The sequence below is a fragment of the Oncorhynchus clarkii genome, chromosome 18 (genome assembly GCF_045791955.1).
Source record: "Oncorhynchus clarkii lewisi isolate Uvic-CL-2024 chromosome 18, UVic_Ocla_1.0, whole genome shotgun sequence".
Taxonomy (NCBI): Eukaryota; Metazoa; Chordata; class Actinopteri; order Salmoniformes; family Salmonidae; genus Oncorhynchus; species Oncorhynchus clarkii.
This window is the reverse complement of record NC_092164.1, coordinates 24,035,359-24,061,862: the sequence shown is the minus strand read 5'-3', so window position 1 is coordinate 24,061,862 and position 26,504 is coordinate 24,035,359. Positions and strand designations below refer to the sequence as shown.

General features: G+C 41.5%; 2 protein-coding genes and 1 pseudogene across 5 annotated transcripts; 2 read left to right on the top strand and 1 right to left on the bottom strand.

Moving 5' to 3' along the window:
- The first annotated feature begins 1,057 nt into the window (after positions 1 to 1,057).
- Positions 1,058 to 6,677, top strand: LOC139373240 (centrosomal protein of 70 kDa-like; annotated as a pseudogene).
- LOC139373241 (septin-10-like) lies at positions 6,101 to 15,030 on the bottom strand. 4 transcript variants are annotated; one of them, XR_011627547.1, is made up of 11 exons: positions 14,853 to 15,030; positions 13,993 to 14,107; positions 13,535 to 13,730; positions 13,060 to 13,246; positions 12,214 to 12,375; positions 11,126 to 11,222; positions 10,832 to 11,000; positions 10,550 to 10,682; positions 8,498 to 8,682; positions 7,013 to 7,893; positions 6,101 to 6,318 (listed from the first exon to the last, which is right to left on the bottom strand). XR_011627547.1 is itself a non-coding variant. In XM_071113530.1 (10 exons), the coding sequence occupies exons 1-10, from the start codon at positions 14,877 to 14,879 to the stop codon at positions 7,878 to 7,880; spliced, it is 1,287 nt and encodes a 428-aa protein (XP_070969631.1). In that variant the 5' UTR covers positions 14,880 to 15,030; the 3' UTR covers positions 6,837 to 7,877. The 4 variants fall into 4 exon arrangements, 2 of the variants coding, with proteins under 2 accessions (XP_070969631.1, XP_070969632.1); XR_011627548.1 differs by lacking the exon at positions 14,853 to 15,030 and adding an exon at positions 14,308 to 14,800; XM_071113530.1 differs by lacking the exon at positions 6,101 to 6,318 and having other exon boundaries at positions 6,837 to 7,893.
- Positions 15,031 to 15,506: 476 nt separating this feature from the next.
- On the top strand, positions 15,507 to 21,227 carry LOC139373239 (ankyrin repeat domain-containing protein SOWAHC-like). Its single transcript, XM_071113529.1, has one exon. It carries the CDS (start codon positions 16,696 to 16,698, stop codon positions 18,439 to 18,441), a length of 1,746 nt encoding a protein of 581 aa, XP_070969630.1. The 5' UTR covers positions 15,507 to 16,695; the 3' UTR covers positions 18,442 to 21,227.
- The last annotated feature ends 5,277 nt before the right edge of the window (positions 21,228 to 26,504 follow it).

Genomic DNA, 26,504 nt, shown 5'->3' with positions numbered 1-26,504 from the left:
ACTCTATGCGAAGGAGATGTGTCGTGCTGCATGAGGAAAACAGTGGTCACACCAGATACTGACTGGTTTTCTTATATGAACTGTAACTCAGTCAAATCTTTGAAATTGTTGCATGTTGTATTTATATTGGTGATGCCATTCCAATAATACTGCTCCAGTCATTACCACAAACCTGTCCTGCCCAATTAAGGTGCCACTAACCTCCTGTACAGACGTTTATCATTTTGAGATAAGGTTATTGAGATTTATAGCAGATGGCTATATTCAACTGAAGCAAGTTTGACATATCGTGGGTCAAGATGCTCATTGCATCTTGCTTTCAATAGTAAAAATCTCAGTAATCATAATAGCTTTAATTCACAAACTATTCTTTGTCATATTCGACTGCAATAAAATGATATGGAACGTATTTTTAAGGTTGATGTGTTAGGTTACTGGAACTCAGAAACCAAACTCGCCCATGTCAGAGAAAAATCTGTCTTCACCAATCAAAATCCAACATGAACTATGTTGCTTTATTTTATTGGTTGGAACCGTCCACAATAAACTACTTTACTTCCGCGCGTTTGGTTTGAAATTTGGGAACTGACATTTTTGGAGAAAATGCATATGGTGCATATGTTATGGCCAAACGTTATTGTAGGAAATCTATCTTTTGTTTTGTGGAACATGCAAAACGTGGCTAACTAGTTAGCAACGTAGATTGCTAGCTAGCTAACAGTAGATAGTTATCTAGGTAGCCTATGTGTTCAACATCACTGCTATCTCAGCTAGCTAGTAAAGTAACCTATTTTCACTCCTGCAGGTGGAGAAGAGATGGCACAGGTATTACAACTATGTGTGTTTGTGTGTTGTCATGGTGGTCTCAAAGGGGGACCAAGTAATTCGATAATCCCATATAACGTTGAATGGGGGGAGGGTACAGTAGGAGGCTGACACACCGACAAGTCTCCTGTCAAATAGAAGATGGAGCCAGAGGAACGCTTAGAATTTCTCTATCTCGTCAGGAACAGACAGGGTGGTGTGTATAGCCTAAAGTGAATAACATACTGAGGAAATGGATAGGGAGAACACAAATGCTGTGTTTCATTCAAGAGACAAGACATACGTGTTTCTGTGGACCTACAGCCAGTTTCAGGTAGATCTCATATTAAACATTGTATGAATTTTTTTAAATAATTGGGAACAATTTGCATCATACTGCATCCTTTGTGTGTTGTATTGTAATGGACTGTGTGGTGGTTTTTCTGTGTGTTTGGACCTATCAGCAGGAGCAGACAGAGTGGGATGCTGTGAACAGACTCCTCCAGCACCATGGGTTCAAGCCGGTTCACTTTGCTGATCCCGTCGCGAATAAGAACCTTGCAGGTAATGGTTTAGTATGTTTTTGTATCATCTTCTTGCTGTAACATTCTGAACTGGCATATCTTAGCTAAATGTCTTAACTCACTTCTTGGATCATGTTGAACAAGTCTATAAGGAGGAGTATTAATGCTTTAGATTGCTGGACATTCTACTGTCTGTCTTGTGTTTCTGTGTGTGCAAATAATGAATAATTATTGGTTCTAGGTGTGTATGGTCTCGTCTAAGTTAGCACTCAAACTCACCCCTCTGTGTGATGAGCCTTTTCCCAAAGGGAAACCATTCGGCACATGCATTGCTCCTATTCTACTTACTTCTATTTCCAGTAGGCTGCCAGCCAGGGTCTCAATGTTTCTGGCTAGTTTTCTCAATGTTATTTAGTGAGGCAGTGGTCATGGTACCCAAACAATATAGGCCTATAAGTAAAAAGAACTGGAAGGAAAATGGACAATAAGATATTCTACTTTAATGTGTGTCGTCTTGCTCATAGACTTGGTTCTTCTGGAGAAGATGTCGGCCTGTGACATCAGGACTATGCTGCGGGCGATGCTTACAGACTCGGAGAGGAGACAGACCTTGATTCAGGAGCTCATCGAGTCCAACAACCAACTTAAGTAAGTAGTTATAAAATGTATATTAATTAGTTATATTTATCATTTTAGACACTCACGTACAGGCAGTACATTGCTTTTCCAGTATGTAGGAAACCTCACTTCTTGGAAGCCTAATATTTTTTGAACCCCCAGTTACTTGATCCTATTTCTAACCTCTCAAAACATTCCTCCATCACACCCATCACCTTATATGATTTATTAGAATAATCTCCATGTCAGAAAGAAATATGTTTTTGGCAAGTCTGTTGTTCATCCATCTACCTAATAATATAGACCCATGATCATGTTCCTGCCAGCTGTTGTCACACAATAGTCTTAGTGGACATGAGTAGTAAGCCTAATACAGTGAGACAGAGAGGGGCGTAAGAGGTAGACATGGGGCCGGCTTACACCAGCTGCTCAGCCAGCAAGTGTTAACCATTGGGGCGTGACAGAGGGAGATCACCTGGCCTGAACATCAATCTATCACCATGTTAAGCCTGTCTGTCAGAGACCCTCTCTTTAGCCTGGAATTCAATCTGATATGGTATGTTTTCCCAAAACATCAGTTCGGATTCCAGGCTACCTCACTTTAGCTTCTCTCCTGGAAAGATAATTGATGGTTTTTGACTATGTTTTTCTAGGACAGGTTATTGATATATCTGACGAATCAATATATGATTAAAAGTTGGATTTTATATTTCATATTGCCCAGTTGATCACTTGAATAATTATGTATATTCTCTTAACCATTATTTCCTGCGAAAGATCTTCTGTTTGATATGTACTAATCCCAATTAGTTCAATATGGCCCTCAATTTTTATTATCCAATAAAATAGGAGGGTGGCAGGTAGCTTAGCGGTTAAGAGTGTTGGGCCAGTAACCGAAAAGACACTGGTTCGAATCCGGAGCTGACTAGGTGAAAAATCTGTCTGTGCCCTTGTGCAAGGCACTTAACCCTAATTGGTCCTGTAAGTCGCTCTGGATAAGAGCGTCTGCAAAATGTTCAAATGTAAATGTAGGATTACATAGGATTTAATAATCCTGTCTAGCATTTAGTAAGGGTTAATTGTGTGTTCCAAAGGAGTAGTAGCAATGCATCGAAGTGTGACATTTCTGTCTTTGTGTTGCTTTACAATTATCTGTATTGTATCAAAATCCATTAGACCTGCCAGCTTTAAGTAAAGTGTTACCGGTGTTTGTTCCAGAGAGGAGGCTCAGCAGCACGTTAGCCGCGCTGCCCGTCAGTCCCAGAGGGTGAACGAGTTGGAGGGAGTTCTGGACGGGGTGAAGAACAAGCTGCAGGACCTGGAAGACAGTTACATTGGCAAGGCCACGCAGCAGCACAGCAAAGTGCACCACCTTCAGCAGGACAAGAGAGATGCACAGGTAGGTGGTGCCCTGGAAACAGCCAGGGCTGGTTTACCGGCAGATACAGATTAAGTCTAGTCCTGGACTAAAAAGCACTTTCAATTGAGATTCTCTATTCACCATGCTTTTTAGTCCAGGTCTGTGCTTAGTCCAGGCTTAATCTGTGTCTAGGGAACTGGCCACTAATATTTTTTTCCCGACAGCACATGATATCCCCTGATTATACTGTAACTTTCTTGTTTTGTCTTTTCTTGTTGTTGTTTTGTTTGTCTGCTCTGCCGCTGGTCGAAACGATGCCAGGGCCTGGAGCAGAAGCTGTCTGAGGAGAAAGATGTGGTTTCCCAGCTGCAGAGGAAGCTCTACTTCACTGTGACAGAGGAAGAGAGGCGTGTTGCTAGGCAGAACCAGGTGTTTTGGCAGATCCACAAGAGATCAGCTCGGCCCAACTCACCAGTGGACCAGCAGTAAGATAAACCGCTGCTGTTGTTAAGACCATAGATTGGGATTCATAATACAACATTTTACCCTTGCTTAACTAACTTATTACAGATTTATGGCTAGAAGTTATAGGATTTCAAAGACCTTTCTTTTCCATCAGGGTGTTGGATGTAATTGACATCTATGAGGCCCAAATGGAACAGCTCTGCGATGATGTCAAGTAAATATTGTATAGACAATCTTATTTTCAATGTTTTGCATCATTTTTATGACAACACCCTTTCTCACTGTAAGACTAAAGAAAAGTAGACGGATGTCACTAACCAACCTTTACTTCTTCCCTCAGGTCCCTCAAAGCAGATTCTGGGGGATCACAAACATCTGACCAATCGCAGAGCAGCATGAGAAGCACCACCGGGGTCTCCCCCAATCACAAAGCTCTCCTGAAGGTGACTTCCTGTACTTTTCTAACATGATGAACACCAGAACTCTTCATGGTTCTGGATGACTTGTCTTGAACAGTGTAACAACTGTTCCTCTTCCCCTTCATTCCATGATCTTAGTTCTGAATCTTACTTCTCCCCAATAGTCCTATCAGGAACAGTTAATAGACACCAAAGCTCAGAGGGAGGAGCTTAGGAATGAAATTCAGCAGTTGAAGCAAGACTTGGAATCTAGACCCACAGTGAAAGAGCTGAAGTCCTACAAAGAACAACTGAGACGCATGGACAGACTTATTCACCAGAGTAACATGAAGTGGGGAAAAATGACTGTCATTCTTCTTGGATATGACGAGCACCACAGCTTAACCTCCTAGTTAACCCCTTCCTTACCTTAACCTAGAATGCTGCCTGTCCTATTGGTAGTCATATCTCCTTTACCTCCACCCCAGGTCTGCTCAGGAGTTTCAAGAAGAGGGGAGGGCTGCTCTGAGTAACCAGGAGGTGGCGAAGGCAAGGGCCTTGGCTGCCAGACACGAGAAGGTACTCCGTTTATCTCCCCTCGTCTAAAGCGGGAGCGAGTATCAACTCACTTTACGTTTTTGATTCAGACTTTGCTGGACTATTTATCTTACCTGACTTTCAGGTTCTGAATGACATCAGAGCGGTTTTGACTACTTCCGGGGCTCCACTGAGGCTCCATAGACCGAGGCCATCAACCAGCCATCCCCTGTCCAACAGGGCCTCAAAGATGGTCGAGTTTGACGAACTCCTCTCCACTCTGGAGATGTGGGCTGACCAACTGGCTTCACTGAAGGTGAGAGCTGACTGTCTATAAAGCGCATCGAACATGTATGCAGCCAGGTCCAATGGTCCAGTGTCAACTTGCCCTGTCATTGAAAGCCAGAGTTTAAGAACTCTTCATATCTACAACATCTGTTGTCTGTGATATGTATGGCTAGAATAGACTTCTTTAACCACGTCTGTTTATCATTGTCTAGAGACCTACGTCTTTACTTGTCTCTCTCTCTCTGTGTGCTTTGGACCTGCACTGTGCCCTGAGTAAGTTGATGCTGAGACTGTTACCATGGGATCCAGCTGGCGCTACTAGTCTTATGGAAAGTGTTCGAGTGGAGGACCTTATGCTACTGGTGGACAGTCTGCTAGAGGAGACCAACTCTGGGGAGGATACGGTTGGTAGTCCTGGCTTACAGCAGTGGATGGAGTAACCATGGAAATTACATCTCAACTTTAGATTAGGCAAAACATTATACCTCAGATCATTTCTCATGTACAGTGTTTGTGATACAGCGATATTCTCCAATTATTTTTCTTTACAAAAAATGTATGAAAAGTTGTGTATAGGTGAAAGTCGAACTATGTGAAACCATGGTGTCCCACTTCCAGAAGCTGTTTGATATAACCTCCCTCAGCGGAGTGTCTCCACGTATGAACGAGGTCTACACCAGGCTTGGGGAGATGACCAACGCTATGAGGAACCTCAGGGACATCCTGGCCCTGGGTAGGACTGTCTGTCTACAACTCATTTGAGCTATTCTACAGCACCATTGGCACATACTGTACTGGTCAATTCGTGTTCTCCAGAACATAACACTGAACAAAAATTAAAATGCAACGAAATCATTCAATTGAAATAAATGAATTAGGCCTTAATCTCTGGATTTCACATGACTGGGAATATAGATAAGGTATCTGTGACCACCAGATGCATAACTGCCCATTTTAAGGTGCACCTGTATAATGATCATGCTGTTTAATCAGCTTCTTGATATGCCACACCTGTCAGGTGGATGGATTATCTTGGCAAAGGAGAAATGCTCACTAACAGGGATGTAAACAAATGTGCGCACAAAATTTGAGAGAAATAAGAATTGTGTGTATGGAACATTTCTGGGATATTTTATTTCAGCTCATGAAACCAACCCTTGACATATTGCGGTTTATATTTTTGTTCAGTATACTTGGTTGAGGGATGTAATTCCTTTCCCACTTCTAACAATTTAATTTCAGATGACAGAGCACCCCTTAGTGAGGTGGTAAACCAGGTAGCCAGTCTGGTCAACTCCCCAGAGGCCACGAGCCCCACGTCCTCCTGGGAACCAGTGATATTGACAGGTACAAGCTGCACAATTGATTTTGTTTTATTCTGAGTAATGTTGTGTTAATGTCATAAAATGTGCCTATTGCCTGGGGTTAAATATGTGTGTTGGTCAGTATTATTTTGAAGGTAAAGGAACATGCGGTGTTCTTCCCTGCATTCTACTTTTTGGTTCAGGAGCTGCTCCAGACTCTAGGTAGGGAAATGTTATTACCATCCAATAATGCATTTGTTTGAAATCGTTTACTGATCATGTGGTTATTAGTACATCTATTTTGGTTGATCTTACAGATGTTGACCGTCTGGATGACATCATGCCTGTTCTGAGGTCACTAAAGTCAAGAGCAGAGTAACACCGGTGCTTTGTAATTAACAATGCCTTTATGTTTTGTGTATTTAATTTGCAGTGATTTTATGGCGTTCTACTTTTGATGTGTAAATTAACATGAATTAATACCTCTTCCAACAAGATCTCAATTCATTAGTACAGTGAAATAACATGACATGTATGAAAAAAACATAAGTTTTATTTTTTTAGTGATATAACCCTTCTTTCTCCACACCTAAGAACAAACCTCAGTTCATATGAGAGTTAAGAAAAAAGCTGTTGACAAAAATATTGCAGGTAAAAGTTATTTTCAAAGCTATCCATTCTGAGAGGGGGGGAGTTTGGTAATTATCATTCCACACGCACGACAGTTCTTTACAAAGTCAAAACCACTTGACCTAGTGTTCCATTTAGATAGATCATTGAGCAACAAAAAAAACATGGTTTCACTCTTCAAAAATGAATTCCCATGTCAGCAGCTGCTTCATTCTTTAGCATTTGAATAAAATTCTAGTAAGGCACATAAAGGCATAAAATAAGTGTTTTTAAAAAGTCATATCAATAATACCTCAGTAATTGGAATGTAACGTGCGGTGGGTATAACTTAGCTCTGGTCCAGGTCGTTGGTGCGCGTTCCTCCACTAATGTAACATGAGGTGAGGAACGTGTACTAATGTCCTGGATCAGAGCTAGGTATTTCTAAACATGGAATCCATCCAGAAACCCACGAGTCTACAATAATAATGCATGGAATAAATATAAAGCTATATAAAACACACACTACTGGTGAATATCATATTTAAAAATACATGCAAATATATATTCTGCTATCTGCAGAATTAAATGAAGGTTTACAAAACATTATCTGATATCACATTTAAAGTGAATACTCAAGACAACCCGGTAAGAAAACCAATTCCGAGATTGGACAATTAAATACATCTTGAATGTCAAACAAATTGTATTTCTGTTTGGTGTAAAGTACAGTATTTTCAAAGGATGACCTTGATCATTTGGCGCCCTCTAGCTGTAGAAGTGAAAAGTAAAGTAATACAAAAGGGTTACCAGTCTTAAAAAGAGCCTTATCAAATACTCTGGCTGGAATTTAACTAACATTTGTGATTTGACTAATAAGGCAAACAACGACGACTATCGGTGAATGTATTCCATTTTGTATTTATTTGTCTTCTGACTGATGTGAGGGGGTCTTTGTCCATTTATTTCTTCACATGAACCCAGAGCTAAAGGAGACCCAACGAGAGAGGAAATATAAAATCACTCATTTGCGAAATGTGTCAACACATCTATACTCCTTAACTAAGCTTTCCTATCAACTGTCAAATCAATAGTTTCCTCTTATCTAAAAACACAAACTGACATTTTCTTTATACCCTATGTCCCTCCCTATCGTCTCACTGACTTCACAGGTTTCTGAAGCAACAGTTGTGGTTTTGGTTAGTAGCCTCGTCACAAGTCAAGTTAACATCCTTAGCTTCCATTTCTGGACTCCTGTCAATCAGAAATGCAATCACACTGATTAACTAAAATGGCTGTATAACGCCTGCAGTCCACACACAAAATATATAATTCTGGTGTACATTCATTTTTGTTAGTTTCTGCAAATGCATCATGAAATTGAGAGGGAAAATAAAGTTTGAATAGGGGAAATAAGTTAGGATTGAATGTGATTGACAATGTGTAATAGAGCTTTGAGCTGTCCCAAAACATTTCGGGAATTAAACAGCCGTCCTGAAACGTATTTTACAATATCATACTTCTTGCGGTCTTTGTTCTTTTTGCAAACATTTAGGCCTGTGTGATTAAGTATCAAAACTTGTATCTTACTTTTTACGGTCTTTGTCCTTCTTGAGGTTGGCGTTAGTGTTGAAGGACTGGCCTTGGAGCAGCTCGGCAGCTGCTTTCTTCTTGCTGAAGGTGTTGATCTCGTCCTCCAGAGACCTTCTCTTCTCATCCAGCTTGCTCTTCTCCTCTGAGTGCAGTCTCTTCAGCTGCTCAAACTTACCTTGCAACTGAGGGAAAACGTCAGTGTTTTTAATACCTCAAATTTCTAGTGCTTTTCTAAAAACCCAAAGACGCTTCTCACATGGATCTCTTCAATCAAAAATACATTCATTTATTATGAAAGATCATTGAAGATGGTTTTTCTGTGATGACTTCCACTACATTTTTTTTGTTACAAATCATTAGTCTGAATGTCACGTCTAGGCCTATACAGTGCCTTGTGAAAGTATTCGGCCCCCTTGAACTTTGCGACCTTTTGCCACATTTCAGGCTTCAAACAAAGATATAAAACTGTATTTTTTTGTGAAGAATCAACAACAAGTGGGACACAATCATGAAGTGGAACGACATTTATTGGATATTTCAAAGTTTTTTTAACAAATCAAAAACTGAAAAATTGGGCGTGTAAAATTATTCAGCCCCCTTAAGTTAATACTTTGTAGCGCCACCTTTTGCTGCGATTACAGCTGTAAGTCGCTTGGGGTATGTCTCTATCAGTTTTGCACATCGAGAGACTGAAATGTTTTCCCATTCCTCCTTGCAAAACAGCTCGAGCTCAGTGAGGTTGGATGTAGAGCATTTGTGAACAGCAGTTTTCAGTTCTTTCCACAGATTCTCGATTGGATTCAGGTCTGGACTTTGACTTGGCCATTCTAACACCTGGATATGTTTATTTTTGAACCATTCCATTGTAGATTTTGCTTTATGTTTTGGATTGTTGTCTTGTTGGAAGACAAATCTCGGTCCCAGTCTCAGGTCTTTTGCAGACTCCATCAGGTTTTCTTCCAGAATGGTCCTGTATTTGGCTCCATCCATCTTCCCATCAATTTTAACCATCTTCCCTGTCCCTGCTGAAGAAAAGCAGGCCCAAACCATGATGCTGCCACCACCATGTTTGACAGTGGGGATGGTGTGTTCAGCTGTGTTGCTTTTACGCCAAACATAACGTTTTGCATTGTTGCCAAAAAGTTCCATTTCGGTTTCATCTGACCAGAGCACCTTCTTCCACATGTTTGGTGTGTCTCCCAGGTGGCTTGTGGCAAACTTTAAACAACACTTTTTATGGATATCTTTAAGAAATGGCTTTCTTCTTGCCACTCTTCCATAAAGGTTTGTGCAATATACGACTGGACAGAGTCTCCCACCTCAGCTGTAGATCTCTGCAGTTCATCCAGAGTGATCATGGGCCTCTTGGCTGCATCTCTGATCAGTCTTCTCCTTGTATGAGCTGAAAGTTTAGAGGGACGGCCAGGTCTTGGTAGATTTGCAGTGGTCTGATACTCCTTCCATTTCAATATTATCGCTTGCACAGTGCTCCTTGGGATGTTTAAAGCTTGGGAAATCTTTTTGTATCCAAATCCGGCTTTAAACTTCTTCACAACAGTATCTCGGACCTGCCTGGTGTGTTCCTTGTTCTTCATGATGCTCTCTGCGCTTTTAACGGACCTCTGAGACTATCACAGTGCAGGTGCATTTATTCGGAGACTTGATTACACACAGGTGGATTGTATTTATCATCATTAGTCATTTAGGTCAACATTGGATCATTCAGAGATCCTCACTGAACTTCTGGAGAGAGTTTGCTGCACTGAAAGTAAAGGGGCTGAATAATTTTGCACGCCCAATTTTTCAGTTTTTGATTTGTTAAAAAAGTTTGAAATATCCAATAAATGTCGTTCCACTTCATGATTGTGTCCCACTTGTTGTTGATTCTTCACAAAAAAATACAGTTTTATATCTTTATGTTTGAAGCCTGAAATGTGGCAAAAGGTCGAAAAGTTCAAGGGGGCCGAATACTTTCGCAAGGCACTGTATGTCTCTTGCTGACCTGTATAGCATGCTGTCACAGTAGGACACTGTGTGTGTGTTCAGTACCTCTCGCTCGGCTTCCTTCAGCTCAGTCTCCTTTTCCTTGACTCTCTGGACAAACATCTGCCTCATCTCCTCCTCTCTCCGCTGCAAGTCTCCCAGGAACTCGTGACGCTTGGCTTCATAGGTCTCCTGCAGGCTGCAGACACAATTAAATACAAATATACAGCCTTCTCTCGCTGTATAATGTTAAATGTTTTTTCACAGACCTTTTGAATCTATGCAGCTTATCTAGTTATCACAGCCCCAAAATGATAACTGTACGCGCACACACTGCTCTCCCCGTACCTGACTGGCTTGCTCTCTGGGTTTGTGTCCGTGAATCCCATCTCCTCCAGTTTGCAGCGGCGGTAGAGCTCGTAGTGGCGCGTGTGGGTCTGCTCCCTCAGGTCCTCCATGTTCACACAGATCAGCATCTCCCTCAGCTTCACAAAGTCACAGTGGTTCTCATTCTCCACTGAAACAAGGACAGGCAGACATACCTTTACCCCCTGGCATTTGTACTGCAGAGCCATAGACACTTCACTTCAAAGAAAGACAGCTGTAAGCCTGAAGCCTACATGGTCAAACAGGTTTATCTACCTTGCACCACACCCCAGGGATACTGCCGAGCTTTGACCATTTTATTTCCAATCTTCACCTCCTCGGAGCTCCCCACAACAGCAAAAGGCAGGATACCCTGACATTAGCAAATAGATCATAGGCATAGAAGACACTGAGTACATTTATATGCACACTCAATATTAAACAGATTTCGGCAGTAGGATAAGTATGGCATTAGTCATGTAAACACCTTACTCTGCATATCTTAAATCGGAGTACGGTCAAAATTGAAGCATACAATAGGGTTGGGCGGTATATTCTAATTTACTATATACCGGTATTGATGGATGGACCGTTTACTTTCTTCTATAACGTTGTTTCAATGTTTGGTTTGTTAAATGTGATATGCGACTCGTCACTCTCCCTCCCTCTCATCAATATGTCGATGATAACGATGCTGCTTTCCACTTTGCTTCTTAATATTAATCAAAATAACACAATTGAATTTGTCACATCCACAAGCGTTCTATAATGACAACTATTTGTCTGTATATATTACTGTCTGCAAATGTTTGTTAGCCGCTGGCTAGCTAATAAATGTACTGAGTCAGAGAAAATATAGCTAGCTAATACACCCTGATACCAGTGCTGTGGTAGGCCTAAATCAGCATGTAGTTTGTGCAACAGTATCTTCTAAATCAGAGAGTAATAGGCGAGGTATGAATAAGTTATCTGCGCATGTGCTAGCACCAGCCGATTGAGCCTCCCTCTTTAGCGTGAGTGAAGTGAGTTTGGGGAAAAAAATGAAAGTAGGAATATTTGAAGTAGTTCTCATACAAACTTTAGAAGTCCGAACTCTTTCGGGGAAAAAAAAAACACGTCACTGTCGTGGAACATTTATTTTTATTGCATATATTCTGTATTGATCAAAGTCCTATCAGGTAGTCCATTAGGGAAATCGTTCTTCTTGCAAAGCATGTAAATGTTTTCATCAAACTATCCACAATAATCATGTTACTGTGTGCATGTAGCCATACTCACAGAGGTGCACAGTCAAATTCACCACTGTGAGGAATGGAATTGGGCAGAGATCCTGAAAGATACCAAGGGAGTGTTCTACAACTCACATTCATGGCAGTGTTGATCTTGGAGACTGTCTCGTCGTCGGTAGGGAACTGGTAGATCTGGACACCGTTACTGACCAACTCACTCATGATCTTGATCTTAAACTTGTGGAGCTCGCTCTTGGAGATGGTGTCTGCTTTGGCGATGACAGGAATGATGTTGACCTACAAAAAGTACACAATTTGTCTTATAAATAATACATTTTCTTTCTAAATTGACATTCCCTCAAGAATCAAACAGGACATAAAATTCATATTACAAGAAAGAACAGTACTGTAGAACACGACTATGGGGCTCCCGAGTGGCGCAGCGGTCTAAGGCACTGCATCTTAGTGCTATAGCCATCCCTACAGACCCAGGTTCGATAACAGACTGTATCACAACCGGCCGTGATTGGGAGTCCCATAGGGAGGCGCACAATTGGCCCAGCGTCGTTAGGGTTTGCCCAGGGTAGGCTGTCAAGAATTTGTTTAACTAGGCAAGTCAGTTAACAACAAAGGTTAAAAAAAAAAAATACATACAACTAAAGCACAGTCAGGACAGACTTCTGTGATTGCCCAATGTCAACATTATGCTCTGTCTGACTTGTTCAGTCCTGCCACACTAACACAGTAGTAATTACTCATCATGCAAATCCCAGTTTTTACCAACAGCCATGACACTTCCTAAACTGCCCAAATACTCCATAACACTAAATAAAATTCTAAACGGAATTATACATTTAAACACAACAACAATTATGAAAAAGTTTATATTTGTAGACTAATGCTGTATAACTGTGCCAGAAACAAAATCAAAAGAGAGAAAAAATGCAATAGTGACAGCTTCTTTTAGTTTTAGGCCCTCACCTTGCTGTCCAGTTTCTTCATGGTGACCAGGTCTAGGGACTTGAGAGAGTGTCCTGAAGGGGCGATGAAGTAGAGACAGGCATGGATACGGGAGTCGTGGTAGTTGTGAAGGGACCGCTTGATCTTCAACTCCTCCTGTAGATACGACTCGAACTGGGTGTCAATGTAGTCCACAACATGCTGGTAGCTGCCAAAGGAAACATTCAGAGAGGACATATTCCATCAAAAGTTGTGTAGCATATGTGGTAAAACAAGTGATTTGTGGTGGATAGAAAGACATAATAATGTGCTTTGTTTTGTCATTCAGCATCAGGGTCATTATTCATTCGGGCATAGGCTACCGTAGCAAAACGTTTGAAACGGAACACTAAAACAAGGGTTTCTTAATTAAGTTATTGGACAAGTTCAGGTAGGCTGTTAGGTTTGGTGCCTAATGAATACGACCCCAGGTATATCATGACTGCACTTCTCTCACCTCTCCTGCTTGTTCATCTGGTCCCCAAAGCCCACTGTGTTGACGATGGTCAGCTTGAGTCGCACGTTGCTCTCCTGCAGGTCATAGGTCTGCGCTCGCAGCTTCACCTTGGGCTCGAAGTGAGACGACTCAAAGTTCTCAAAGTTAGTGTTGAACAGTGTGTCCATTAGGGTGGATTTGCCAATACCAGTTTCGCCTGCATAGTGAGGGAAATATTGTTTGCTAATCTTAGTGATAACATTGCTTTGTAAAATTAGGGTCAAACTTGAGGAAAATGAGAGAAAAAAAACAACATTTTAGAGAGTTCCAAAGACATTGAGGATTCTGGGCATAAGTCCAGAATAAATTTTAGAAATGAATTTAGAGGAAATGGGCCAACATTTTTTTCCCCATCTAAAAAAGGGATACATACTGGTCTGCTGGCTGAACTTTTAATGTAACATCACAACGATACTCACCAATACAGAGGATATTGAAGCAGAAACCTTGACATGTTGATTTGTTGACCAGCTGGTGAGGTAGGCTGTCAAATCCAACATGGCCAGACAAGGACAGGGGCCGGGCATTTTTGTCCTGTTATAGGAAGACATAGCCTAACATTAGACCAACTCAGTATATGATGATATCTGACTGTCTACAGCTTGAACTGGTTAACTAGGTACATAATCTTCTATTCCTATGTTTTCATTGTCTGTACACTACTTACCCATACAAGGCTAAATGTGTCTACAGTACACACAAACATTTATCTATTTCTATGAATGACACCCTACCTGACCTGTACCTTTCTTTACTGACACAGATTGTGGATAAACCTGGAAAGGCTGGAGATAGATGGCAGATCAGTTTAAGCAGCATACATTTGACTAGATTTTGTAGCTAGCACACAAAGTTAACTTTCACTGGCTGCCACATCGGCAAACTAACCCATGCGTTGGCAAACTAGCTAGACAGATCATGGCTAATTGTGGTCTATATGTATTTCATTTATTCATTCTTGCTCAAAGGGCGTAAACAAAGCTCCGACAGTAAAACCCTACTTTTTAGAAACTCTGGTTGGAGCTACGCTGTTAGCCACATAGCTAGCTGGATAGTGAAAAAGTTACTGAATCCGTTCCAGGTCGTCTTATTGCAATCCTGCTGTGCAGTCGGTCAGATCTCACAACGCCAAGATAAGTTTTTACCTTTCAGGATTACGCAGCGCGACATCAATAAAGACGACCTGGAACATAACCATGCTAACTCGCAAGCTAAACGTGCCGTAAGTTTTACAACTGTAAATATACATTATTTAGCGATTAAATTAAACAACAATTACCCCCTGAGCAATATCCGACGTAGTCATCTCGGAATACAGGAGCTAATAGCTACAAATACTAGCAAGTTGTACAGAAAATAGCCTCAACTAAAAACTTTGAAAAATCGACTACCTACGTAGCCATGAAAGGAATGTAGGCTTGCAAACTTTTTCCATGGCTGGGGATAGACGACTGACAGTTTGTGTTTAACAATAGAAACGATATATCTTACAAACATATGAGGTACTACATGTTTATGATTTAGTAATATGTATTTATCAAATTCTGAGTACATAGTAGTTATTTTGAACTGCAAGATTGTTTGTTACCATATAGCGACCCCCATAGAATGAATGGTATAAACCAATTTTCCGGAAATTCGTTGGACATACATAGTGTGAAACTAAGTAGACATTTTGGTTTTTGCGCGACTTTGACTGAAGGGCCGCCAATTTAGATTCCAAAATGGCGTTTCAAGGGTCACAGTTTCCCAACGTAGTGGTTGCTAAGAGGCGTGGACAGAGATACCTTTGAGGAGATGGAAAACGTCATTGGAATCGTATAACGTTCATTGTGTACGTTGCCCATGTTTCGACTATGGGCCGCGCGGTGCATTCCTGGGATTCTGGGACAAACAGTGAATGGGAGTCGGCTGGGCGCTAGCTCCAAAACACAACATTAGCATGAATTTAGTGAACAATAAGTATTTTCCGATATGTGAGAATTATCTTGTTCTCTGCAATATCGTAAAGCTTTGGAATCGTGACATTACGTACTTTTAAGGAACATAGGCAGGTTTCTCGAATCACCCTGATTTTGTGAAGGGATTATGAGAAGATTAGTTTGCAACCAAGTGATGCCGCATTACAAGTGAACGCGGTCGTTTGACAGTCTGCTGTTGGGGCGTTATGCCGCGTTCATGACAACGGGGAACTCGGAAATATCCGACTGATTTAGACGCTTTCAAAGCAACTGGGAACTCGAGGGGAAAAACAAGCTCAGACTGGGAAAATTGATCTGAAACAGCCATCGAACTCGGAATTCCAACTCTGTCTCGAGCTCTGACTTTCCGACCTTAAGATCACTGACTTCATGATTTGAGGTGGCAGGTAGCCTTGTGGTTATAGCCTTTGGGCCAGTAACCGAAAGGTTGCTAGATCGAATCCCCGAGCTGACAATGTAAAAATATGTCATTCTGCCCCTGTACAAGGCAGTTAACCCACTGTTCCTAGGCCGTCATTGTAAATAAGAATTTGTTCTTAACTGACTTGCCTATTTAAATTTAAAAAACAATTTGATCGCGTATTTTTCTGAGTTCCCATGTGTCTTGAAGGCTGCATTATACCACAGAACAATGAGACAGATATTAAACCGGATGTATAAAATTCTCTAACGAAAATATGCAAATATATGCTACCTCCTCGCTCGTTCTGCCCACCATGATTCATTTTCTCCCATTGGAAACGACAGGCTCTGGTCTATCTTGGGTTAGTGATACGTTCCTCCATTCATTGCCCAACATGATTCCTATCTCCTCCTTTCTCTAACATCTCTGGGGTGGATCGCTGTGACCGTATAAATAAAACGGATAGACAGGTCTGCTTGCAAAAGAGGGTCCTTCCCAACTCAACTCTGGGTGGGGTGACGATTATATTAATTTATATTCTGTATCAAAGAAGCACAACAAGGTCTGTGAGGATGATGTGATGGGACAACACCAACCAGAGCAGGTGAAAACCGTAAATGTACGGGCTGATTCAACTCCAGCAAATTTATAAACATAAAAGGGAAGATAATTTGTAGGTATATTAGTGGTTTGCCGATGGCTACTATGTATTTGTTTTAACCAGCTAATCTAACGTAATGGCGACCGAGTGCACCCAAGAAGCGGTCGTACAATTTCTGACCGAGCGAGGAGGGAGAGTGAAAAAACAGGAATTCGTTGACTATTTCAAAGCTGTTTTCCCGGAAGACCCTGACCAGAAAGCAATTGTTCGGGAGAAATTCAAGGGATACGTGGACAACGTCGCATTTGTAAAGTTGGAGAATGGAGTGAAATGTGTATGTTTAAAAAATAAGTATCGAGTGGAAAAAGACAGCGCGTGCAATGGCAACGAAACCGGCACCTTTTTGGAACAAGATAGGAGCACCCCTGTCCTATCAAAATCATATAAGAACTTGATAGAAGATTGTGCACCACAACTGCATCTGTCAGCATCTTCTGCTGGGGGTGTGCGCTCTTGTGAAACCACTGCAAACGAGGAGGCACAACAAGAAATTTCACCTGGCTCGGGTTACGGAACTGACAATGCCGCAGGAGCGAGACCGCCTGACATTTCAGGAATTATATTGGAAGGTAACATTTTAGAAAGAGCTGCGTCAACAAGGTCTGTAGTTCAGAACAATAGTTTACCAGACATTATGGGAAATGCGTTAGGCCTTGGTGGCAATGGAGAGCAGAAATTGACCAAGGAGGACCTTCAGACATTGCAACCGCACGACATACCGCAAATTGCAGTGATTGAGACGTCACCTTTACCTACAGCCGCGGGTGGCTCTATGTTCCACTTACCAGGACGTCAATTCCCAACTAATGCACAGGACAGCCTGCTGTCCAGTCACCCTTCATCAGAGGACGGGGCAGACGAAGGCCATAATTATGATTCGCTACTGAGCAAATCGGGGAGTGACAGCAACACACCTAAAAGTAGCCATAACAACTTTATTGAGCTCATGATGAACAGCTCCCCCCAGGTGCGACGCAGCATGGTGTTGAGGAACTCTGTCTACCTGTCTACAAAGTACAGGGACTGTGCCCGGAGCGACAGTGACTCTGCCTCTGTGTTTTCTTCTACTACAGACGAAGACAGAGCTTCAGTCACTCTGGACCCGTTGGAACACGAATGGATGATGTGTGCATCCGACGGCCAATGGGAGAGTCTCCACCGCCTCCTTTCCTGTGAACCGAACCTTGCCATGAAGAAAGATTTTGTGACTGGGTTCACCTGCCTGCACTGGGCTGCCAAGCAAGGCAAACAAGAACTGCTGGCACTTATCATGAACTTTGCCAAAAAACACACAGTACCCATCAACATCAATGCCCGGTCAAGTGCCGGCTACACACCACTACATCTAGCAGCAATGCACAACCATGTTGAAGTGGTGAAGTTACTGGTAGGAGCCTATGACGCAGATGTAGAGGCCAGAGATTACAATGGGAAAAGGGCGTGTCAGTATCTTACGAACAGTGTGGCCGTTGATATCCGTGACATCATCGGGGCGGGTGGTGGCGCCGACTCGGACTCAGAGAACACAGACGATGGGGGGCATTGGCGGTTGTCTAAAGTTCTCCAGTCTAATCTGATGCCCCTCAAACTGCACAATCACAGTGAGGAGGACACAGGTGATGGAGCAGGGCAGGCCAGGCAGAAACCCTTGCGAAGGAAATCATCCCTTAGCAAGATGAGGCCCAAACTTCAGAAGATCCGCATCAGATCTTCGCAGATAGTTCACAGCACTTCGTTCCCAGCACACTGTGAGACAGAGGAGCTTAACGGGTCCAGGAAAAGCTCATTTAAATCCAGACCCATGTCAAATCTGTTTGGCTGAAGAATAGCCTTTAAGTACACTCGACAAAGAGCAAATCAACTACTACAGTGCAGAATGACTGACACAATGCGGTATAGTCTGATGTTACAAGTGTTTTGTTTTTTTGTGGCATAGGCCAAGTCTGTTGTTACACATACTTAATGGTTTTTACCCCAGGCATTATATGAATATGCTGAACTAACAGAGTACGGTATTACATGATCTATTGAGTAACTGGCCAGATTGCTACCCCTGGTTAGGCTAAATATTTCTTAATCCTCTTATCATGCCGAAGTAGCCAAGGAGGTTTTACAGTTCGTCTGCTTTAACCCTTAACGTACATGTAAAGCTGCCTGCAACCAACTGGGCAAAGATGTCAGTTCAACGTCTAGTTTTGATTTACATTTCGTTGAGTTTTTAACTAATGTGAATTCAATGTGAAATCGACTAAAAAATGACACCATGTCATTGGATTTGGGTTAGAATTTGGGTGATTTTAAAAATATTTTTTTAAATATGAAATTATCTTCCATTGAAGATCAGAACCAAGGAGATCAGAACAAAAAATATTTTTTTCATATCCAATCAGTTTCCCACGTTGATTTGACGTCTTCATATTACATTTTTGGGGGTTGAAATGGCATGGAAACAAGGTTGACTCAACCTGTTTTTGCCAAGTGGGAAGTGTTTAAACTTCCAAGTTATTTGACCACATGGTAGAAACAATGTAATTGATTTCACAATGCTTGGGAGCAATTCTATCTTATTACTGTCAGACTGTTAGTGATGCTATGAATTTATTCTCCCTTTTATATTTAAAGTTGCTTTAAAGCACTTTGATTTGAAAGCGTTATTGATCCAGCTTTCCTGCGGTGGATGCCATTCAGTCCAGCTGAAATACTTGAGATGGGAATTTACTTCCTCTTTGTTTTCAAGTGGAGGATTGGAGGCCAATGAAAAGGCCTCTGGTCCTTTAAGTCTGTAATCGGGATCAGTAGAGGAGCCTTCTGTGTCACAAGGTGCGCTTTTTGTTGAGCGTATGGTAGGCCTGCTGTGTGTAGTGCTATGACGAAAGATCAGGTTTCATAACAATTCTCAGTCCACCTTGAATTACGCTATGCAGTTATACTCACTTTATGACCCTCTGATCATAGCTCCTTATTTTGAGTTGTCTACGGCTGCAGTTGTCTGGTGTTAAGTTGTAGGCTACCCTCTGATATGTTATGCACCAGTGGTTTTCTATCAAGCTCCAGCTTGCTGACCCAGGAGAGCCTCTACACACAATAATAAGAATGTGAAAACATGTTTTTAGAAATGTTTGCAAATATATTGAAAATTAAATGCATAAATATCTCAATGACAAAAGTATTCACACCCCTGGGTCAATACTTTGTAGAAGCACCTTTGGATGCGTTTACAGCTGTGAGTCTTTCTGGATAAATGTCTAAAGAGCTTTCCACACCTGGATTGTACAACATTTGCCCATTTATTTTTTTCTAAATTATTCAAGCTCTGTTCAAATTGGTTGTTGATCATTGCTAGACAACCCTTTTCAGGTCTTGCCATAGTTTTTCAAGTAGATTTAAGTCAAAACTGTAACTCGGCCACTCTGGAACATTCACTGTCATCTTGGTAAGCAACTCCAGGTTAGATTTGGCCTTGTGCTCAAGTTTTTTTTTTAAACCTTTATTTAACTAGGCAAGTCAGTTAAGAACAATTTCTTATTTTCAATGACGGCCTAGGAACAGTGTGTTAACTGCCTGTTCAGGGGCAGAACGACAGATTTGAACCTTGTCAGCTCGGGGATTTGAACTTGCAACCTTTCCGTTAAGGGCTATAGGGAACCTATTGGTAGATGCGTAAAAATAAAACAGCAGACATTGAATATCCTTTTGAGCATGGTGAAGTTATTAATTACACTTTGGATGGGGTATCAATACACCCAGTCGCTACAAAGATACAGGCGTCCTTCCTTACTCAGTTGCCGGAGAGGAAAGAAACCGCTCAGGGATTACGCCATGAGGCCAATGGTGAATTTAAAATGGTTAAAGAGTTGGTAGGAGAAAACTGAGCACGGATCAACAACATTGTAGTTACTCCACAATACTAACCTAATTGATAGTCTGAAAAGGAAGCCCGTACAGAATAAAAATTATTCCAAAACATGCATCCTGTTTATAACAAGGTACTAAAGTAATACTGCAAAGAAAATGGCTAAGCAATTAACATTTTGTCCTGAATACAAAGTGTTATTGGATTTGCCTGAAACATTACTGAGTACCACTCTCCATATTTTCAAGCATAGCATCTCAGTGCTAGAGGCGTCACTACAGACCCTGGTTCGTTTCCAGGCTGTATCACAACCGGCCGTGATTAGAAGTCCCATAGGGCGGCGCACAATTGGCCCAGCGTCGTCCGGGTTAGGGTTTGGCCTTCATTGTAAATAAGAATTTGTTCTTAACTGACTTACCTAGTTAAATAAAGATAAAATAAATAGCCATGGGAAGTAAAGATGCTGCAGCACCCCCTGAAAAAATCTGAATAAAATGTTTAAATAATAATAAAAAAATGGAAGAAAAATGTATTCTTCACAGAAGTGCACTGGGCCTTTAATAGTCCTATATTTGCAGACTGATATAGCCTTCTCCAGTGCAGGCAACAATATTTGTTTTTGTGCAATGTTGCACTGAATTGTAACACTTTTGTTTTTTGCTAATATACAGTGCCTTGCGAAAGTATTCGGCCCCCTTGAACTTTGCGACCTTTTGCCACATTTCAGGCTTCAAACATAAAGATATAAAACTGTATTTTTTGTGAAGAATCAACAACAAGTTGGACACAATCATGAAGTGGAACGACATTTATTGGGTATTTCAAACTTTTTTAACAAATCAAAAACTGAAAAATTGGGCGTGCAAAATTATTCAGCCCCTTTACTTTCAGTGCAGCAAACTCTCTCCAGAAGTTGAGTGAGGATCTCTGAATGATCCAATGTTGACCTAAATGACTAATGATGATAAATAAAATCCACCTGTGTGTAATCAAGTCTCCGTATAAATGCACCTGCACTGTGATAGTCTCAGAGGTCCGTTAAAAGCGCAGAGAGCATCATGAAGAACAAGGAACACACCAGGCAGGTCCGAGATACTGTTGTGAAGAAGTTTAAAGCCGGATTTGGATACAAAAAGATTTCCCAAGCTTTAAACATCCCAAGGAGCACTGTGCAAGCGATAATATTGAAATGTTCAAGGGGGCCGAATACTTTCGCAAGTTACTGTAACTGGAGTGTATATTTTCACATATTTAGCTAATCGTTGTCTCACATGTACTAGTCTAATTGTTTGTCTAGATTAGATTTAAGGTATAGTACTTATGGCATTGACTGTTTTGGGGGAATATGTTTTCTCAGTCAATGGTTTTTATCACTGAATAGCCTACAGTAATGCTACATAGTTTACATCTGATTTTGCTACTTGATTTTATTGTACAGTTTTGTAGTCTTGCCAAATTAGCTCTTACCTTTTTTATTCTGCAATTTCTTTATGTTTTTAAATCAACCACCTGCTGCTAATTATGATATTCAAAGGGCTGGAACCGAATTTCTCTTGTCTGTCTGTACATTACATTATATTATTTTATAGCCCTCTAATCTTTTCGATTATCTAACAAAAGAATGTTAACCTATAAAATGATTGTGAGGTGTCAGATTTTGTGTCTATGTTCAATACTCTGTCTTCAATAATGTACGCAAAGCTAAAGATTGTGTAGTTTGCATTTTTATCATTTGGAAACCGGAAAATAGCTGTGCAGCAACACTCCACATCCAACCTGACAGAGCTTGAGAGGATTTGCAGAGAAGAATGGGATACAGGTGTGGCAAGCTTGTGGCGTCATACCCAAGAAGACTCGAGGCTGACAAAGGTGCTTCAACAAAGTACTGAGTAAAAGCATAAATGTGCTATTTCAGTTTTTTTTATTTGTAATAGTTATGTTAGCCTGTGCTGGAAACTGTTCTGATTAAAGAAGCAATAAAACGGTCCTTCTTTAGACTAGTTGAGTATCTGGAGCAAACAGCATTTGTGGGTTTGATTACAGGCTCAAAATGGCCAGAAACAAAGACTCTTTCTTCTCAAATTCTTCAGTCTATTCTTGTTCTGAGAAATGAAGGCTATTCCATGCGAGGAATTTCCAAGAAACGGAAGATCTCATACAATGCTGTGTACTACTCCCTTCACAGAACAGCGCAAACTGGCCCTAACCAGAATAGAAAGAGGAGCGGGAGGGAGTAGGGTTCCATTTGGGACGTATCCCAGGCGATAGAGCCCAGACAGCAGAGAGAGAGTTGGAGGTCATCAGAGAACACAGGACTTTGTGGAATTGCACAGAGTGGGAGTTTGAAGTTGAAACGGCTGACGTGGAATGTGGATCAGAATGAGTCACCAGAGGCACTGCGCCCTTGCTACTCTCTTGCTATCTCTGTATTCCTCTCTCTCTTTCTGTCTCTTTCTCTCTCACTATCTATGTCTGTCTGTCAAAGTATGTTTACCTAGCTCAAGGCTGATTATCTCACAGGCCAACCAACAGGGTCAGTGTGACACAGCCTCTCTCCACATATCTGTTTATGATTCAGGTTTTAAGCCATGTCTAACATTTTCCACTGGATTCTGTCAGACCGATAAGGTCTGGCACTGAATGGCCGATAAGGTCTGCCAGGATCCAGTGGAAGGTCCTTGATATGTTGAACGTCATTTTACGTTTGCTCTCTGTTCAAGCCTCAGCCTGCACATCTCATTTGAATTACCAGTCCAATGCGTTAAATACGATGTTTGGGCGTTACCTTAATAGTCTACTCCACCTACATGACTCAAACCATGTGTTTTGGTTACCTCCAAATACAGACTTCCATCTGCTTTTCTATACCCCTGAAACACTCTTTACCATATAAAGTGGTCCATAAGACCTCACAGCCTTCGTTTTGCACAGTCCAAGGTTACTATGCTCAGAGGTTTTTATGACCTATTTTACAAGTGAAACTGTTATAGTTGACATTTACAGTGAGTTATAAATCCGACCTTGAATTGGTGCATTCTGAGTAAGACACTGAACTGCCCTAGCAAGTCCACTAGATGGCACTGAATGGCTAAACCATTCTCTATCCCCTCTCACTCGGTTTCTTTCTTCCCACCCCCTCTTTCCTCTCTCTCTCTTCCCCCTATCTCTCCCTCTGTCTGTCTCTATCCCCTCTTTCTCGCTGGTTAATATCATAGATGAGAGTGTATCATAAATTCAGCGGGATGTGTAATAAATCCTATGTGGCTTAGCCTTCACATTGTCACGTACAGTCGCTAGCTGTGTTAATGAGGACACTTAATCTGACACTGCTGGGGATTGAAATGGGATGTGGGCTACATGAATCAACCGCTCTGGCTAGATGGATCTGCATCCCAAATGGCACCCTATCCCCTATATACTGCACTACTTTTGAGGGCTCTGGTCAAAAGTAGTGCACTATAGGGAATAGGGTGCCATCTGGGATGTTCACTATGACCCTGACTAGACAATGGAGACTAACTGAGCTATACCATATGCCCTTATTTGATTTAATCGGATTCAAGTCTCTCTGAGATAAAAATACAATTTAATTTGTTGCCTTCTACCAATGTGTCCCATTCAAAATGGCAGACTTAGCATTTGGCAGACGAGGCAATTGCCTCAGGCCTCACATCATCAAGGGGCCTCTTGAGCTGGGCATAAAATAAAATAATTTCTCCGCTTGAGGCTCCCCCATGATCCACTCGAGGCATAATAAACAAATCATTTAAAAAATCCTGGGCAGAAAAATGAATGGATGTGAAAGGCCATTTAGGTATACAGGTAATTCCAGGATAAAAATGATTGTACTTTTTTTCTGAATGTTCTTATATCTCTCAAATATAGGATAAACACTTCAAAACATACTTCCTTTTGATGACATGTTTAACTATCTGTTTTTCCATGTGTGAATCTGTTATTAAATGTGTTTCTATGGGCTAATAGCAGTAAGGCCAAAATTCAATGTTTCGTCCAATACTTCTTTGTATGATTTTTTTTTTTTTTAAATATCTACAGGGGTTCTACAATTCTAAATCAAATAGCAAAATGATCCTTGGTATGGCCATCTTAAAACAATTCCATACGTTAGCTTATTAGTAGTCTCACGTTGCCATACCTCCAAAATCACTTCGCTCTCACGCCTTTGAATGGTACAAAGATTATGATTGGATGTTACATTTCAAGAACCCTCCCCCACACACGCCCGTTGGTGCTATGATATGTTCGTCATTGTTGTCAGACTGGGAAGGACACAGTTTGCAGAGAGATAGTCCAGATGCTAGTTTGCAACATTGCAGAAAATTGAAGAAAACCTGAAGGAAAAACGTAATTGTGTTTCGTCAGCCGTGTGCTCGAAACACACATTCCACATACTGTACATGTCGCTCTTGCTGCTGGTGATTCTCTGATCCACCTCTACGCAGACAACTCCATTCTGTATACTTCTGGCCCTTCTTTGGACACTGTGTTAACAAACCTCCAGACGAGCTTCAATGCCATACAACTCTCCTTCCGTGGCCTCCAACTGCTCTTAAATGCTAGTAAAACGAAATGCATGCTTTTCAACCGATCACTGCCCGCAGCCACCAGCCTGACTAGCATCACTACTCTGGACGGTTCTGACTTAGAATATGTGGACAACTACAAATACCTAGGTGTCTGGTTAGACTAAACTCTCCTTCAAGACTGACATTAGGCATCTCCAATCCAACATTAAATCTAGAATCGGCTTCCAATTTCGCAACAAAGCCTCCTTCACCCATGCTGCTAAACATACTCTCATAAAATGGACTATTCTACTGATCCTTGACTTCGGCGATGTCATTTACAAAATAGCCTCCAACACTCTACTCAGCAAATTAGATAGTCTATCACAGTGCCTTCCGTTTTGTCACCAAAGCCCCATATACTACCCACCACTACGACCTGTATGCTCTCGTTGGCTGGCCCTCGCTTCATATTCGTCGCCAAACCCACTGGCTCCAGGTCATCTATAAGTCTTTGCTAGGTAAAGCTCCACCTTATCTCAGCTCACGGGTCACCATAGCAACACCCACCCGTAGCACGCGCTCCGGCAGGTATATTTCACTGGTCATCCCCAAAGCCAACTCCTCCTTTGCCTACCTTTCCTTCCAGTTCTCTGCTGCTATGACTGGAACAAATTGCAAAAATCACTGAAGCTGGACACACATCTCCCTCACTAACTTTAAGCACCAGCTGTCAGAGCAGTCTACTGATCACTGTACCTGTACATAGCCCATCTGTAAATAGCCCACCCAACTACCTCATTCCCCAAATTGTTATTTATTTTTGCTCTATTGCACCTCTACTTGCATCTCTACTTGCACATCATCATCTGCACGTCTATCACTCCAGTGTTAATGCTAAATGATGGCCTATTACTATGGCCTATTTATTGCCTTACCTCCCTAATCTTACTACATTTGCACACACTATTTATAGATTTTTCTATTGTTTTTTTTCTATTGTGTTATGTTTTATTGACTGTCCGTTTGTTTATCCCATGTGTAACTCTGTGTTGTTTTTGCCACACTGCTTTGCTTTATCTTGGCCAGGTTGCAGTTGTAAATGAGAACTTGTTCTCATCTGGCCTACCTGGTTAAATAAGGGTGAAAAAAAATTGTGACTGTAAAATGAATCGTCACGCACTGTTGCACCTACGATACTAATCTAGTGAGCACTATTAGAGCGCAGGACAAGCAAGGAATTTGATTGGTTTGATGTGTTGCGAGGCGTCACTGATTTACACCAGGTCTACACCCCAATCTGGTTATTTTTCTGCCATGAACGTTCCCAGGCTTACCCATATTAGGAAAGCCTGGTACTCGAAGAGGCTAGCTTAGTAGAAACCCAGCCTCAGGGTCCTTAGACTTTACGGCAGGGTTCCCCAACTACAGAATTTTATTTTATTTGCCCCCCCCCCCCCCCAAGTCTTCTGAACAAAAATAAATACATAATTAAAAATATATATA